Raw genomic sequence first — 17202 nt, forward strand, 5'->3', positions numbered from 1 at the left:
AGCACAAGAGGCCCCCAGACACCTCCGCTCCGGCACGCTTGCCGAACTGCGCCATCGGCGGTTCCCCCCCGGAGACTCCACATCCCGAATCCCCCAACCCGGCCTTCGCCCCCGCCGCCGCATGCGCCCGGCACCGCTCCCTCCGGCCGCGCGCACGGCACGCCAACCCAGCTGCCCAAGAACCTGCAGAGCGATGGCGCGTCGGGCGGCAGTCTTTCTCGTGGCGTGGCGTGGCGTGGGTTGGCGTGGCGTGGGTGAAGAGAGAGTCAGGGTCTGCTTTGCCGCCTGTGACGACGGGAGGCAGGGCGGAAGGGGGGGTGGTGCATGACGAGGGAGGCCATGTCTAAAACTGGCACGGCGGGTTTGCTGGTGCCGTTGCCGCGCGTTGCCGGGCGCGCAGGTTGACCATGTTGGCTCGTCTAGTTACATCATGACGTCGTGAACTACAATGCATAGAAAGGACAAAAAAGGTAAAAAAAAAAAAAAAAAAAAAAAAAAAAAAAAAAAAAAAAGTCAGCCTGGTCCCTGGCTACCCCTTGGTCGTGGTCGCCGGCCGTGTCTTGCGCCTCGCCGGCTGATACACGTCGTTAAAGTTCATGGCCACTCCCAAGAATCGCAGGTTCACGTCGGGCTGGTACGCCAGGTCGCCCAGCAGGATCTGCACCCGCCCCCTGAACGACGTGCCCAGCTGCTGGAGCCGGTCCCGCAAAACGGGAAACTCGGATGACACGCCGCCGCCGCCGCCGCCGCCGCCGAGCGGGTGCTCGTCCAGATCGTGCTTGGTCGACGTCCGCACGTCGGCTTCCTGCCGGCGCGTAAAGTCCGACACGCTCCAGCTGTACAGGCCGTCCACGCAGTCGCGGTAGTTGAGCATGAAGCGCAGCATGTCGCTCAGCTGGGCCAGGTACGACGCCGACGCCGACGCCGACGCGCGCTCGTCGTCTTCCGAGCCGTCGTGTCGGCGCTTGGCGCCCAGCAGGCCCTTGTGCGTGATGTCGTCGAGGTATCGCTCGTGCGCCCGGATCAGGTCGTCCAGCGTGCAGTCCTCCTTTTGGATGCGCTTCTGCAGCTCGTCCCACGACGACTCCACCACCTCGAAGAGTATGTAGTACTGCAGCTGGCCCACAAAGTGAATCATCTCGGCCAGGAACCCCCGCGTCGTCTTCCACGTCTGCTCCACGACGGCGTCCGAGTTTTGCAGCACGCCGCGGGAGCCCGTCATGCACTTCCGCCACGTGCTGAGCAGCGCAAACTCGACCCGCTTGATCCTCCACAAAAAGTTAAACACCTTGAGGTACTGCCTGTTCCCCCATTCCGTCACCACCACGTCGACCGGCGCGTCGATCTTGTACTCGAGCGTGAAGCAGTCCCACCCGATGTCGCCGTGCGACAGCTGCAGCATCCTCGCGTCCAGCCGGCGCAGCACCTCGGGCGAGTCGAACTGCGCGTTGGACCCCCGGATGGCGTGCTCCAGCTGCGCCGTCAGGGTGTGGCGGTACTGCGCGCCCGCCGGCCGGTCCAGGTTGGCCGCCAGAGACTCCATCAGCAGGGCGATGAAGTCGCCCTGTCCGAGGAGGATGTAGTCCTTGAGGGCTCTCAGGTGCTCAAACAGGTGGAACTTGCGCGACATGAGATCCATCAGCCGCTTCATCGTCGTCTTGTACGCCTCGTCTATCCAGGCCTCGAGCGTCGCCGTGTCCCCGTAGCCGAGCTGCTTCGACGCGGCCTTGGAGTACTTCTCGACCCATGGCGAGTCCCCGCAGCTGTGCCGGATAAAGTTGAGCGACTTTCCGATCAAGAACACCTTTTGCGCGAAATCCTGCGTGACGATGCTGGGAATCACCTCGTCAATCTCGTACTTGTCCGTCCACACGTTGCCCACGACTTTCGACTTGGAAGCGTCGACGCGTTTCGCGCCCTGTCCCTGCTCTCGGACGAAAAACTCCTTGTACGGGTCGGAAAGCTCTCCGTCGTATATCCAACGACGCAGAATGTCGTAAAACGGCCTGGTGAAGCTGCCGAGGAGGCGCTCTGCGAAGGCCGCGACGACGGGGTCGCCGTGCGACGAGGAGAAACTGTGGATGAGCGAAATGAGCTTGCCGCCCGTCTTGTCCCGAGATTCTTCGGCCATCAGGCTCATCAGCCGCAAGCCCATCGTGGCTTCCCGGGTCCACACAACGCATCGCTTCAACGTGACGCCTGCCTTTCCGATGCCTCCGCGCGGCGCGCTCTCGTCGAGCGACGAAAGAGCTCGCCGAATCTGGCCCTCCAGCGCCGCAATCAGGCTGAGATAGGACCGCAGCTCGCTCCCAATGGCGGAACGCAGGCTCTGCCCCAGCAGCCCCTCTGCGGGGGTTTTGCAAAACTCGTCCAGCCTGCGATAAAGAAGGGCCGGCTCGGCTAACGTGTGAAGTATGGATAGAAGAGGAAGCGGGAGCGTGGGCGGCAGTTGCAACGTGTCGGGTTTTAGAAACGGAAGCGTGGTAGAGGACAGCCCCTGCAACGTGAATGGGAGGTCTCGGAGGATGTCTGTCTCTGGAGGATCGACTTGGGCATAGTGACTAGCAAGCAGAGTCGATTTCAGCGAAACGTCTCGTCTAGGCTGCTGCCCTCTGTCCCCGCTTTCTCGGTGGGAACCAGAGGCTGCCCTCAGCCCTTCTGGCTGGAAAGCGGTTCCAAACTGCTCCTCCTCATTCCTCAGCACCGGAGTCGGTGCTTTGCCGCCGTCTCCGCCATGCCTCTTGATGGCGTCCCTGCCGATGGCGTCCCTGCTGGTGGCCTCGCGGTAATTGGGCGCCGACGGCCTGACGGGAGTAAGTGGTAGAGGTTCGTTGGGGTCAGGCGAGTCAGCCAGCTGATGGAGAAGATACAGAATGGCCCATTTGTGCTCCAGCACAGGAAGTGACAGCAGCCTGGAGTAAAGGTTGGAGAACTTGAGTGCCTGACTGGGATTGGTCTTTATGAGCCTTCGCTTGATCAGGTCCGAGGCATGGTTGACGTCGGACGAAATGGAGGGGCGTGGGGGACTTGCAGATTCAATCAAATCGTTAGCTGGTTGGTTCTGCTCGGCATCATGGCAACGGCTCAAGCGACTCGTAAGCCAGGCGACGGGAAAACATACTTGTCTATGACGGACTTGACATATTCCAAGCAAGCGTCGTGCCTTTCCTGAGCAGCGTCTGGGTCTTCATCCGGGTCGGTAGGAACAATGTGGGCGATCAAGTGTTCCAGAGCTGAGATGATGCGGTCTGATGCCATGGCTGCTGCATTCTCTGCCAACCGCGAGCCGAGCGGCTGGGCGAAGCGTCCAAAACACTGCAAGGTAAACCGGGGGGGGGGGGGCGTCGGACTTGTTCGGTTGCGCACCCAACATCTGCTTTGATGTTGACGAAATGGTTGCAGCCAGGTCCAAGTTGCTGAGCTCCAGCAAAGGTCTGGGACTGACTTTGGACAGGTGCTGCGTTTAGAGAACGCGACGGACCATTGGACGCGACGAGGGGCACCGTCGAGTTACTTTGGGTATACCTCCAGGTACGGCTGCGCCTGTGTGTAGCAGGTAGGCAGCGTACCTGTCAGATTAGTAGAGGTCAAGTCTCGCCGGGTTGCGACGTTTGGTGGGGAAGCCAACGACCGGGCCAAGTACCGGAAACCAGCGACTTGCTTCATTTCCCGCAGAAGCACACGTACCTACTACGAGCGCAGAGCTGCCGACGTAAGAGTAGAGTCTGTCGGCCAAATCCAACCTCAACTTTCCGCTTGCCTGGCGGGCTCTCCCTAATGTCAACCAACCTCATCACTCGTCATCGAATTGTGCGGCCACAACATGCCCGGGTCATCAAGGTGACTCCGGAGACGTGATCGCATTCTATCCTACAGTCGATTGATGCAGCTCATGAGCAGTTTTTCGCGTTGCGCGTTGCAGCCCGGCCACACGCGACGTCGACCGCGACATCGCCCGCGTTCAGTTCCCCAAACTCCACCATGCCCGACATCGACCCCGCGGCCTTGAGCCGTCCGACAGTCAGCCTATCGACGCCGATTTTGTCAAGCAAGACGCTACCCATCTCCGCGCCCGGCTCGGGGAAGCCATTCAAGACTAGCCAGGTTATTCCTGCCCGAATTGACCTCGAACCATTGTACACGGCGCTCAAGAGTGCCATTGGTGAAAAATGGCTGGTGTACAAAGAGTCGACGTCTGAGTTTCTGATTGGTATGACTTTTTCTCATTGATTATATATATATATATGCGTGCGTGCGTGCGTGTGTGTGTGTGTGTGTGTGTGTATGTGTATATTGGCCAGTTTTTGCTGACGTGCTACCAAAGGTCGTCTAAGTCAAGCCGAGTACTCGGAACGGATAGATCCCATCCTCGCCGACGGCACGGGCGAGAAAGACCACCTTCACAACCAGCTCGTCGCAGCTCTACTCGGGAATGTGACGAGAGAAATGCCTGACCCGGGCCTGGCGCCTTGGGTCAGTGCTAATGACAAACCTACTGCTAGTGCTGGCAGCAAACCCGTTACTGGCGATGCGACTGAGCGGAAACTCAAGGGAGAAGTCATGCAATTGCCGCCCCGAGACCGAAGGCGCATCAAAGACCTCATCCACAACGATGTAGGTTCATCCTCTGGTTCATCAAACATCACCATGTTAACCCGTTCGATCAGTATGACCCTCGCGACGGTTTATTCAATCTTTTTACAGACACGAATCGTAAAAATCCAGCTGCCACGGATGCCGCCCCGAGCACGGCAACAGGTATCAATAACATGAGTAAGCTACTGCGTTTTGCCCCTTGTGGGGATGACAAAAACAAAAGAGAGAGAGAGAGAGAGAGAGAAAAGGAACAAAAAGACACATCTGACTCCTCCATAGACTTTGATTTGGAGATTCGAAAGCGATTCACTCAACCCCTAGCAGTCGAGTCGGGCGAGTTCCCCGACTTTGGAGTCGTCACTGCGCGAATGCTGCCCTTTTGCTACGAAGCTGGACTTCCTAGCGGCCACGTGGCAGATGCGCCGCAGCTCATAACGATAGCAACCGAAATATTCATCAAGGAAGTGCTGACGCAGATATTCAGCCGAACGCGAAGCAACGGCCCTGGGGATTCGGCAAATGTGTGCTACGGCATCGGCACGACGTGGATTCAAACGCACAAGTACAAGAAACAGCTCCACCTGGAAGAGGAGGGCTCAATGCGAGGGGAGGTCAACCGGGACAAGTTCGGACTGCTTCCCATCGAAGCCAAGGCTGCCAGCGAACGTGGACCGTTGGGCACCGCCGACTTGAGGATCGCGCTGGAAATGGCTGATTCAGGCATGTCCATCTTCCCGGCTCTCATGACGCAAGTTCTGTACGGGTACCGCGAGGGGGAGTTGGAAGGCTGGAATGACTATACATGGGTCAACAATGAGCCACCCTCGATTGAGCAAGTCGCAGACGAACTTGATCTCCGATCCAGAATGAACGGCCACACAGACGCCATGGACATTGACGAGGAGCCGTGGTGGGACGGCGCAGGTACCAAGGACATGGACGCATTCGACTCTGTCTTGGACTCGTGCCTCGCTGTTGGCTCATAGGCAGAGTATCCGGCGCGTACACTGTGACAATTGCTTCACCGAAGAAAAAGAAGAAGAACAAAAAAAAGCCACAGGACGAAAATGCGGAGGATGACGAGAATGCGGATGATGAGCTCGAAGAAAAGGACGAAATCGCATTCCAAGGTAATGAATGGCATTTGTATAATGAGTCGATGTAAAGGGCCATTGTGAGGGAGGTTTTTTTTTTTTCTTCTTTTTCTTTTTTCCCCCCCTTTTCTGTTCTTTTCCCGGGGTGTCTCTGGCATACAGCATCGTCATTTGGCGCACAGGGCGCGGTCATATTGCCGCGATATCAGGTCTTGCTTATTTTCTTGTTCGTTTACACCGGTGTAGTTGGATAGGTCTGGTTATTCTTGGCACTTTGTTTTTTTTCTTTTTTCTTCTTTTTTTTTTCTTTTTTCTTCCCTTTTTCTTTTGGCTACACTTGTTTCACGGGGCAAGATAGTTTCAGGCGTCGCTGGGGCATCAATGAGTCGGGAGGTAGACGTCTTTCTGCAAGAGAGTGGTCTGCTTGACCATGAACTAGTCGAGTCAGGCCTGTGTCTTTGGCCACATTTCCGCACCTGCGACTATATAAGCATGTGATGAATGCATGAGGCGTGGGCTGCGCATGGCAATACATGGCAGACGGGGCCATTCTGAATAAAGAGATGCTATTTAGCGGCCGACAGCGCCTAGTGCCTGCCTGGCGTGGCATTGGGCAAAAACAAGCAAGCAGGCAAGCAGGCAAGCAGGCAAGCAGGCAAGCAGGCAAGCAGGCAAGCAGGCAAGCAGGCAAGCAGGCAAGCAGGCAAGCAGGCAAGCAGGCAGGCAGGCAGGCAGGCAGGCAGGCAGGCAGGCAAGATGGGGAATTCACCTCTGGATGCTCTCGACTACGGAATACGCCACGCCACGGTGTTGATTCCATGTCGTCGCCACTGACGGCTCCGGCTCCAATGGGAACCGGCAACTGGCTTGGCTGGCACTGGGTACCTCTTGGTCCTCTGCCAGGAGCGGATTAGCCCACTGATGTGAAGCGGGGTTTTCCCTACAGATATGAAAGCTAGGCTAGGCTGTAGTGCTGGCTAGGTACACACTTGCGTGGGTAAAAAAGGTTGGTGCTGGCGTTTGCTCTCGCCACTAGCTTGTCCGCTGACGTAGCGCTTCAAGCTTCGTTGACAGAGGTGGAGAGCAGCAGCAGCCGCGGCGGGTTTGAGACAGACCCGTTTGCCCGGCGCAATGTGGACGAGACGATGGGAAGAGTGACATGTTTGCTGCGCCGCGCTGTGCTGTGCTGCGCTGTGCTGCGCTGCGCTGTGCTTGCTGTGCCGATCAAAGTCTCGTCTCGTCAACCTGCAATTACGCACCAGCACGGCAATTGGGCGTGGCTCAGGCCGTTTACGTCGTCGGCGACGCGCGCTGGTTGGCCGGGTTGCCCTGTACCCAAGCATTGGGCCACCAACAAGTTGGGGCGGGCGGGGCGCGGGACAAAATGCAGACGCATGGTCTGTGCGCCATTCTAGAAAGCTTCGCTGGGAGCCATGATGCATCCTGGGCTCCCCCTCCTTCCTTCCCCACCCACCCACCGCGCCCTCCTGAATAGCAAGCAGTTGCCTTCCTGCCTCGTCCTCACTCGGGCTGTAACCTCGGGGCGCTGCTGCCGTTTTGGCCCCCCCCCCGGCCTTTTCATCGAGCACATCGAACGCAAACCAGGCAGGCACGACTTGTCAACAAGCCCGCGTCAACTGGTCGCCCCGACAGCCCGGGTGCTGCTGCCTATTGTCAATCCCAGGTGCCTGCCTGCCTGCCTGCCTGCCTGCCTGCCTGCCTGCCTGCCTGCCTGCCTGCCCGCCTGCCCGCCTGCTCGTCGAGGGGCGGCTGTTTGCTTTTGGTGGCGGCCGCCGCGCCTTTTCCGGAACCCCCAGACCTTTAAAAACGCTCCGTGTCGCCTTGCTCGTCCTTTTATCCGCCCCCCCCCCCCCCCCCTGCGCCCAAACATTCCTCGGCCATTCCTGCTCTCCTTCTTCCCCAACTTGCCCTTGTTCCTTGTTCCTTGTTCCTTGCTCCGTCCGTCGCTTGTCTCTTGTCTCAGTGCTGGTTCCCAAGCCACCGAGAGATCCCCTTGGCATCCCTTGGCATCCCCTTGACGCATCCCCCACGCATTTCATTACCCCCATTCTGCCGGGGCGGCTTTGGCACCGCTTCGTCTTCCTGCCCCCCCCCCTTCCTTTGCGCTCCATCATCCTCCCCTTTCCATACCCGCTTTTTTTTTTTTAATTAATTCCCGCCCCTCCGCACAGCTGATCAGCGTTCTGGTGCTGTGTGGTTGCTGTGTGGTGCTGTGTGGTGCTGTCTGGTGGTGCTGTTGTCGGAGAGCTTTCCAGTCTCGCTCGGTAGCTCGAGCGCCTCCTCGTTAGTCCCGCAAGGCCACCGCGTTGCCTGCGTAGCAGCATTGAATCCGCCTCCGCCTGGCCGTCGCGGGGCCCCAGTGGTACGATCCCCCTCTTCCTTGGTTCACAACTCCTGTTTCCATTCCCGCCTCCCTCCGACTTCACATCTAAGCTTTGTCGGGTGGCGAATTGCCGCTACGGACACGTTGGGTCATTTACCTGCCCTCCTTGTTGACGCCTGGCTTGGCGAAACGCCGAGGTGAGTCATCTTTCTGTCGTCTGCAACCGGTCTATGCACGGCCCATGCGCATTGAGGGGCTTGCTTTTTGCCTGCTCCTTGCCTGCTTCTTGCCTGCTTCTTGCCTGCTTCTTGCTTGCTTCTTGCTTGCTTGCTTCTTGCTTGCTTCTTGCTTCTCTCAGCAAGTCAGGACCGCATGGGCGTTTGCGAGCGTTTGTGGGCCTCGCCTGTCTGCGTCCGAAGCTGTCTCCAGGCAAGAGGTGGGTGGTTTCGTTGCTGCAGCGTTTTAGCTCCTCCAGACCGAGCTTTGCCCCCCGTGTCGCTGGCTTCTCGTGCAGCTTCACGAATAAAGCGAGCCCCGTCCAGAACCTGACCTGCACAATCACCCCCATCTCTCGTTGCTCCCGAGCTGTCACGGCGGATTGGCCTCGCTGATGGATGCTGATGCTCAACTATAGCTCGTGTCTGTTCTCGGACCCTGTTTTGCAACACGGCACCAAATCTAAGTGGTTTTTTTTCTAGAATTGTTTGTACGCCTAGACGTTTTGTCTTATTCATTGCTGCGACGTCATCTGTACTACAAGCATGGCGTGGACAAGCCCGTGACAGGGGGGCTGATGATGAATGGAAACAGATATCAGCTTCGCCGCATCGCAGGTCAAAGCTACCTTGTACCCTCGGATTCTCGGTTCCCATCTTTTTTCCTGGTACAGTATTGACATTGCAGGACTTGCTGAGAGCCTGATCCGCCCAAAATGTCGGTTCCCTTCTCGAGCCCGTTCGGGGTCAATGCCAACCCCTTTGGCGATCGAACCCATAACGTCATGCACAGCTTAGCAGAGGAGGACGAAAACGATAACGGCAAGGCACCAAATGCCGCCGGGATCCATTCACGCACTGGCCCGAGTTTCCCCGGGACTCTGGGACGGGACGGTGCTGCCGATGCGCCTCCGACAGCACGGGGTCCACCTCATCCCGACAGCTATCCCGCCCAATACAACTTTGGTCGTCGAACATCGGTGTCTGCCGAATCACTCAAGCCCAGCGCAGATAGCTACGACAATTGGGCTCCTCCCTTTCACGAGAAGACTGCGGATCAGATAGAACGTCTCAAGAAGGCCATTGAAGGCAACTTTCTTTTTAGTCACCTTGACGATGAACAGACGGCCCAAATCCTGGGAGCTTTAGTCGAGAAACCAATCCCCGCCAAGGGCATCAAGGTAAAAAGATGCAACGCCCTCCCCCCCGTCACTGTTTTCCCTGGCAGTAGCATCCGTTGACTTTTTTTTTTTCCCCTCTTTCTTTCTTCCTCTCTGGCAGGTCATCAGCCAAGGCGATGCCGGCGATTTCTTCTATGTTGTCGAGAAGGGATCTTTCGACGTGTACGTCAATCCTCGGGGCGCTATCCAGCCTGGGCCGGAAGGATTGGGCGACAAGGTTTTGCACATACAGGCAGGAGGGTCTTTTGGCGAACTTGCCCTCATGTACAACGCCCCCCGAGCCGCGACTGTCATCTCTGCCGAACCAGGCTGCACCCTCTGGGCCTTGGACCGCATCACGTTCCGCCGGATCCTGATGGAGTCTACGTTTGCCAGAAGGCGAATGTACGAAACCTTTTTGGAGGAAGTGCCTCTGCTCTCCTCGTTGACGCCGTACGAGCGATCGAAAATTGCCGATGCCCTGGAAACCCAAAAGTTTGCGCGGGGCGAAGTCATTATTAGGGAAGGCGACCCGGGACACTCGTTTTACCTGTTGGAAAACGGCGAGGCCGACGTGTACAAGGGAGACGAGAGCCACAAGGTGCTGCACTACAAAAAGGGCGACTTTTTTGGCGAGTTGGCGCTGCTCAACGATCAACCCCGAGCTGCTAGCGTCATGGCGTCGACAGACGTCAAGGTGGCGAGGCTGGGCAAGAACGCGTTTCAACGTCTGCTAGGACCCGTCGAGGGCATTCTGCGCCGCACCCGGTACGAAGGGGTCAAGACTGGAGTGGAAGAAATGGACCCGTTGCACCGGGGCTAGACCAGGACCCCAACGAAGGTTGGTTTCCAGGCCTTGGCGTCGGGGGTGGGGGGATGGGAAGGGTTTTGTTGCGATGCTCTCGGTGGCTCAGCCTTTTGGGAAATGGGAGGATGGGGTTTGAGAGTTTTTGGGTTGGCGTTTGCTGCTTTATCTTGTTGATTGAAGACACCTACTACCCTCGTCGCTCTCCCTGACAAAGGACCAAGGAGAAAAGAGTCATGGCTACAGGAACAGATACCTTGATTGATACCGCAACGATTATTTCTTTTTGCACGGTGCGGTCGGTGGTGGTCCTATGCAATGTTGAAGAGCGTGGCAAGACGTGTGACGCGATCATGGGCCGCTAGCTCTGTATGCCAGTACTGGCTATTCTTCTGAACGGAGAGACGGACGACCAACGCCCACCAACGCCCACCAACGGTGATGGGACGTCGCGCGTGGGTGCCCAGACCCCCGGCCGCCGGGCTCTTGTCTGTGTCTTTGGCCACGATGCTCTCTCCCCCAAGCCGCGAATGCTGGAGCCAGCCAGAAACGTCGGCGTCAGCATCTCCCAAACTGCCGGATCTTCCCCTCCCTCCTCCAAAAAAAAAAAAAAAAAAAAAAAAAAAAAAAAAAAAAAAAACATTGGTTTTTTTTCACGCCGGCCCTGCATTGCGCCGCCGCAGCTCCTGTCGAATCTGGGCCTTGACCTCGTCGACAGCCACCTCGGTCTCGAGCACCCTGCCCAGGCCCTTGCGCCAGGCCTCCTCCAGGCCGTCCAGCTCGGGCTTGACGCCGGCCTGCCGCGTCGCCCGCTCATGGTTGACCTGGTCGATGCGCCTCCTCGTGTCGGCCAGCTCGGCCTCGAGGGCGCGCACCTCGCTCTCGAGGTGGTAGTTGGCGAGCAGCCAGGCCGGGGGGCCGTGGCGGTCCAGCAGGGCGAGGTTGTCGCCCCGGGCGGCGAGGTACTGCGCCGACGCGAAGGCCCTGGCGAGGACGGGGCGCAGGTCGGCGGGGGGGGTGCCGGGCGGCGGGAGGACCTGCGCCTCGTAGCGCTTGGTGTCGAGGGGGGGGATGGGCGCGCGGGGGGGGGGCGGCGGCGAGGCCTGCTGGTGCTGCTCGTGCTGTTGCTGCTCGTGCTGTTGCTGCTCGTGCTGTTGCTGCTCGTGCTGGATGAGCAGGCGGGCGGCGTGGAGGTGGGCTTCCGAGGGGGGGGGGTCGATGTCTGCGGCGCGCGTGAGTGCGTGGTTGCCCGGGGGGGGGTTTGCGGCAAGGGGAAGGGGGGGGGAAATGACGAACAGGGGAGGGAGTCGTGGAAGGCGGGCGCCATGGTTGGTGGTGGGTGAGGGCGACGATGCGGTCGGGAGGCGGAATGGAGGGGGTGGAAGAGTCGGAGACGGATGGGACGGGATGATGGGATGACGGATGGGCGAGCGGCGGAGTCAATCGGGAGGCCCGGTGCCGGACGGACGAGGGGGCTCGCTGGGCAGGGAAAGAAGGGCGAACGGGGGGAAATCAGGAACCAAGGGAAAAAAAGGAGACGAGGGCGCGATGGTTGATGCCTGGTTTGGCGACGACGACGACGACGACGACGACGACGACGACGACGTGTCTGGTGGGGGCACGTGCATCTTCTCAATGGCTGGTGGGCCTCGGCGTCTCGGCGCTTGCAGCGCAGCCGTGCCGTGCCGTGCCGTGCTGTGCTGTGCTTGTTGCAGGCCACGAGGGCGCTGTGAATGTTGGACTGAGCCCCCGGCGTGGGCAAGGCATTTGATCCAAGCGGCAGATGTCTGGTTTTCTTTGCGTTGGCATGACATCTGCTGCAGCGGCGTCTGTGCGGCAGCGGCTGTACGGCGGCCATGTAGATTATCGAGCAGCCCTCATCGCATCCATCGCAGCCGTCGCAGCCATCGCGACACCCCCCCCCCCCCCCCCCCCCCCACCCCCAGAAAGGGTCTGGTTCCAGCCCGACACACGAGCTCGCTCTGGACCATGCCAATGCGCATAATGCGAGCGAGACCCGGCCCGCAGGACAGGAACGCATCCGTGCCTACGGTACTGCGACGCGGACGCGCCGAGGGAATCGGATGGCGAGGCGTCGGCCTACGATGCATCAGCAGACACCAGTCGCAACCGGCGAGTTTTTTGCTGCCCAGGTGCCTGCAGGCCAGACGCGTTGCTGTTTTGCGCGATGCTGTGCGGAGATGAACTGCTCACGCGAACTAGGGATGATATATGTGGTGGTATGGTATGGTATGGTATGGTACGGTATGGTATGCGCTCGCGCCTGCCTTGCTCTTTACCCGCGCTCCGTCATGTAGAACTGCTGAATCTTGCACATGGCAAGATGCTGCCGAACGGATGACGGCTGAACAACCCATCCCGTGCGCAAAGCGAATCCGGCAGCCGGTTCCTAGGCGCCGCCGCATCGAACAGCAACACCTGCCGACGAAGCAGCGTAACGTTCCACCCCTTTGTAACCAGCTGCCCTGCTGCTGTACATCCATCATCACCTAGAAACCATGGCAGGAGGGAGCACCTTTGCTCCGCATAAAGAGCATCAGCTGTAGTATAGCACAGTAAGAAAACTCGGCGACCTGCGCAATACCCGGGGGGGGAGGGGGGGGGGGGGGGACGGTACGTAATCGAAGCACCTAATCCCGGTTAGAGCGACGCGTTGTGATGGTGATGCCGATTCCTCTGGACTTGCATTCGAGAGTATCTGCTCTGGCGCATCTGGGCGTCACGGTTCATTAGAAGGCCTGGAAGGGCTCTCGCTTTAAGCGCAAATGCGTGTGTGAGTCGGGGGTGCCGCCGCCGCCGCCGCTGCTGCTGCTGCCTCCAGAAAGGCTGGTGCCATGACGCACCCATGCCTGGTATTTTTTTTTTTTTTTTTTTTTCCCGCACGAGTCTGCCATGGCGAGGCTTACGGAGGAAACGCGTCTGTCTATCCTGGCACTTCTCCTCCTGCTTCTTGGCCAGGCCGTCATTGCACGTGTCTCCCCTCGGTTGGCCCTTTGCGCAGATACTCGATGCCACGCTCACGGCTTAGGAGAAAGCCTGGAAAGCATGGAGAGCATGGCTCCCTCGGGCCATACATGCATGGCTGCTCTTGGCCTGCAGGTATGCGTTACCATGGACGCGGTAGCGTTGCATGGAAGGGAGCGTTGGTTGCGAGCGTAGAGCGGCATCTGTCCCGGCGGCATCATGACAGCGGGGGCGGCGACAGCGGCATCTCCTGCAGCGATATCATGGCCATGTTCCCGCCCGGCATTGCCCATTGGTTGGCTTGTCGGGACGTCACTCTTGCTCCTGCGCACTTGCCAAGTCCCTGTGCTTCTCGCGACGCTGGACGGTAAGAACGCCTGCCTGCAACTTTGCATCAACTGCCGCCCCCCCCCCGACATCTAAATGAACCTCCTGGCCGAGCGGCACCCCTCAGGCCCGCTATTGCCATGGTTGCGCCCATTGTCGATAGCAGGCATATTTCAATAAAAAAAGGCCACTTGGGTCTCTGTCGGGTACCAAGGGATACCTTGGTAATCCAAACCGTTAATGACAAGGGCACGAGCGCAAGGGGCCAGGGCAATAGGGTACCTATCCATGGCCGCGCCCTTATAAGAGGGCTTGCTTCCCCCCCAGACCACTCTACGCCGTTCCCGTCGGCGAGTATGATTCCCGCCACGGCCCTATGATGTCGCGCGGGGGGCAGCCGTGATTTGAGGGACGTAAGCGCGGCATTACCCCTGATCTGAGGGACGGGCGTGGATGCAGCACTGTTCCTCGCCTGCTGGGCAGACGGCTCGTCGTCGTAACTGTTGGTCATCGATCAGACGATATCCCGGGAGTTGGTGGGAGAAAGGCTAGCTCACGATATGTGTCCCCAGACGGGGGGAGCCTATTGCATAGGTAGGTGCGCACATGGGCGTACTAACGTGTGTACAGTAGCAGCGTGCGTACAGTAGCAACGTGCGTTTGGTAGTAGCGTGTATGTAAGTAATAACGTGTACTCCGTACAAGCGATAGTGATGACGTAGACACAAGTCAACGCAGATATACCTGCCTAGGCACCTAGGTGTGGTGTGTGTGTACGAGAAATAGGGCTATACACTTGAAATGCCCCGAAGAAAGACATGTTGCGCGGAGGAAGAACAAGGTGAAGCTGACGACGTGAAGCCGACGACGTGAAGCTGACGACGCCCTCGTGTGTTTGAGCGTCACGTGCTGCGGCACCTGCAGTGGGGTGCTTAATGAATTGGCGAATTGACAGAAAGGGGAGGGGGAGCTGTGAAGTCAGTCGGGAAGCCTGCGACATGGCATACACGGCTGCAATAGAACCTCAGCTTCACCTCGTCTTCCCTTGATACCGAGTACATGTATGTGATGTGATGATCTGCACACGTCTCCCGTCACTTTCTTTGCTTGTACGTGCCCCTCTGTCACCCCATGTCACCCAGGTACAGTCACGGCCAACGGTAGCATTGCGCAATATGTAGCAATTCAATTGGTAGAATCTGCATCCTGGCAGCATCCTAGCCGGCGTCACAAGACGTCATGTAATGGTACAATGATGCACTGCACGTCGCCTGCCCTGGCACATGTGCGGGCGCCAACAAGATAAGATGGGCTTCGAGGCCCGAAATATAGCCGCGTAAGAAAAGGGGTTTCCATATCAAACTCCGTTCCAAAAACAACATCCCTTTACTCCGTACATCCCTTCACCTTGCCCAGAACTTGACGCGTTTCCGTTTCGTTTCAATCCAGCGTGCAAACAAACGAGCCGATGCCCCGCGGCGATGCTGCTTGCACGCACAGCACCATCCCCCCTTGGCAAGGCGAGAGAGACTGGAAACCCCGATTCGTCAGGCCCACCGTGCTGGGAGGATGCGTCGCTCGTCTACGCAGCCGAATGCCCGCTTTCAGACGAGTCCGTCTTGGAGAGCTCGTCTTCCTCCGCGGGCCCGTGGACCGACTCCTCAAAGACGGGCTCGGCATCAATCACTTCAAACTTTGTCTTGAAGTCGTTGATGTGATGGGACGCGGTGCTGCTGTTTGAGCGGCGCCGAGCATTGGTAAACTTGAAGTCATGATCCATGACGTCGTCTGCGATTGTGCCCCTGTTTTTTTTTTTTCCGCCCAAGTGTCAGTTGCGGCACCACAGACAGAGAAAAAACGAAGGCCCAGCTGGTCTGCATACCAATTCCCCTTGCCATTGCCGTCCTTTTTCATCTTTTTGGGGTCGGCGTCGACGTAGCCGCTCTTGGCAAAGTAGCGAGGCAGATACTCGACAGGAGCTGCGGTGCCATCTGCAATGCCCTTGTGGTCACGGTCGTTGGCCTTGTGTGAGCGGGTCACTGCGAGCAAGTCCCATGGTCAGTACAGGGCAGCCATTGCTGCTGGTGGAAAATCGAGTCCCTGGCAGTTGATCCTGCGAATCCACGCCCCCAGCCGTGTCAGGATAGCGGCAGGGGACATAAGCAGAACACACATAAGACACACACAAAACACACACTTACTGTTGTCAGAGATGAGAGAATTCAAGGACGGAGTGGAAAGCACAACAGAAAAAAAAGAACAAGGCAGCGGGGATTCTGCGTGGCAAAATGGACAAGTCCGGGGAGGAAACCTTGTTGGTGGGAGGACGACGGGCAATGTCAGCGAGATGAGCCGAGACTGTCAGATGAGAAGCGTATAACTCGGGCTGCGTCGACGACGTTTCTATAAGATGTGGAATTCAAGACTGTATGAGACGAAAAGTGCGTGATGATGAAGGACGTAGATGGAATGATGAATCTAGAAGAATCCAAGCCGCAGAGAAGAGGAGAGGGAGAGGACAGGAGAGGGAGAGGAAAGCTGTACTACTATATCTATCTACACACACATGTTGCGCAAGTCGAGTGGGGACCAATAAAGGCCGGCGAGTCATCCAATAACGAGCCCATTGGGCAAAGACCTGGTACGATGCCCTGTACCTATCTACCAGGTACCTTAGGTGCCTTGGGTACTTTTCGTGCCCGGCCAGAGACATGATCCAATGCCGCTGGCCAAGGCCAAGGAGGGGGTGGCAGGCACGGCAAGTCTGGAAAAAGAGGGTGTGGGCGTCGATGGGCTGATGTGGCCGTCCGAGGGACCAGACCAGACGAGACTCGACTCCTGGAGCCCGCTGGTGGTTGCTTGCTTTGCTGGCCGTGCGGTTGCTCCTGCCTGCTGGTGCAAACGAGCCAATACGTGCGTACGTAAACAAGGAGACAGTTGGGAGAATCTTGCTCATTATCGCTCAAATCTTTCAACAGCCGACAGACAGCACCAGCTGGCTGGCGTCAAGTCGCCTCTGCCAGCTGCTGCGCTGCGCTGCGCACTGGGAACAGGCGAATTGCCGAAATTCGAAATTGCGGGGATCGGCGCAAGCTCCAGTCGTCTCTCGCGGTGGTTAGTGCGGTGATTAGTTGTCCCTGTTGTCCCTGTTGTCCCTGTTGTCCGCTGCTTAATGTTTCCCGTCACGGCATTTCGACTCTTGCGCCTTTGCCGACCGGGTTGGCTCTGAAAAAAAAAAAAAAAAAAAAAAAAAAAAAAAAAAAAAACACGCCATACATGGCGGGCTGCATGCTGTAAAGGCGAAAAGACCCAGGCCCCATTACCGTGCCATCATCATTAATCGATCATTTGGCAGTGGGCATCCTTGCGGTTCCAGCTTGCTTCACCCCCCCCCCCACCCCCCCCCAGACGTTAATCGCGTGACCAAGCTGCACAAAGTCCGCCATGTACGGAGTACCCAGGGCTCGGCGGCGCCCCCCCTTGCCCCACCCACCGAAGTTGACAGCTTCCAGCTCGGACACAGGCCCCGCACGCCCTCCTTTCCTCAGGGTTTCCCTTTCCCGGTTCCCCAAGCTAGCATTGATTGATTGCGTGATTCGAGGCCGACATGAGCGGCCTCGCAGGGCCGTTCCCAGAAACAGCTGGCCTCGGCCGATCAAACCACAGCTTTGCACAG

The 17202-nt window shown here is 58.2% G+C and overlaps 6 protein-coding genes across 6 annotated transcripts; 3 read left to right on the forward strand and 3 right to left on the reverse strand.

The window, feature by feature from the left end:
- Positions 1-529: 529 nt before the first annotated feature.
- Positions 530-3258, reverse strand: UV8b_04858 (uncharacterized protein; the record flags this gene model as incomplete). The annotated part of the gene is made up of 2 exons (XM_043142356.1): positions 530-3026; positions 3122-3258. The coding sequence occupies 2 exons, from the start codon at positions 3256-3258 to the stop codon at positions 530-532; spliced, it is 2634 nt and encodes an 877-aa protein (XP_042998290.1).
- Positions 3259-3981: 723 nt separating this feature from the next.
- Positions 3982-5582, forward strand: UV8b_04859 (uncharacterized protein; the record flags this gene model as incomplete). The annotated part of the gene is made up of 4 exons (XM_043142357.1): positions 3982-4210; positions 4325-4614; positions 4668-4773; positions 4876-5582. 4 exons carry the CDS (start codon positions 3982-3984, stop codon positions 5580-5582), a joined length of 1332 nt encoding a protein of 443 aa, XP_042998291.1.
- Positions 5583-8965: 3383 nt separating this feature from the next.
- UV8b_04860 (uncharacterized protein) lies at positions 8966-10232 on the forward strand (the record flags this gene model as incomplete). The annotated part of the gene is made up of 2 exons (XM_043142358.1): positions 8966-9430; positions 9531-10232. The coding sequence occupies 2 exons, from the start codon at positions 8966-8968 to the stop codon at positions 10230-10232; spliced, it is 1167 nt and encodes a 388-aa protein (XP_042998292.1).
- Positions 10233-10867: 635 nt separating this feature from the next.
- Positions 10868-11541, reverse strand: UV8b_04861 (uncharacterized protein; the record flags this gene model as incomplete). Its single annotated transcript, XM_043142359.1, has 2 exons — positions 10868-11436; positions 11511-11541. The coding sequence occupies 2 exons, from the start codon at positions 11539-11541 to the stop codon at positions 10868-10870; spliced, it is 600 nt and encodes a 199-aa protein (XP_042998293.1).
- Positions 11542-11762: 221 nt separating this feature from the next.
- Positions 11763-11985, forward strand: UV8b_04862 (uncharacterized protein; the record flags this gene model as incomplete). Its single annotated transcript, XM_043142360.1, has 2 exons — positions 11763-11856; positions 11930-11985. 2 exons carry the CDS (start codon positions 11763-11765, stop codon positions 11983-11985), a joined length of 150 nt encoding a protein of 49 aa, XP_042998294.1.
- A 3123-nt stretch (positions 11986-15108) lies between these two features.
- UV8b_04863 (uncharacterized protein) lies at positions 15109-15701 on the reverse strand (the record flags this gene model as incomplete). Its single annotated transcript, XM_043142361.1, has 3 exons — positions 15109-15328; positions 15409-15565; positions 15698-15701. The coding sequence occupies 3 exons, from the start codon at positions 15699-15701 to the stop codon at positions 15109-15111; spliced, it is 381 nt and encodes a 126-aa protein (XP_042998295.1).
- Between the last annotated feature and the right edge of the window lie 1501 nt (positions 15702-17202).

This window comes from Ustilaginoidea virens, chromosome 4, assembly GCF_000687475.1.
Source record: "Ustilaginoidea virens chromosome 4, complete sequence".
In the NCBI taxonomy this organism is placed as follows: Eukaryota; Fungi; Ascomycota; class Sordariomycetes; order Hypocreales; family Clavicipitaceae; genus Ustilaginoidea; species Ustilaginoidea virens.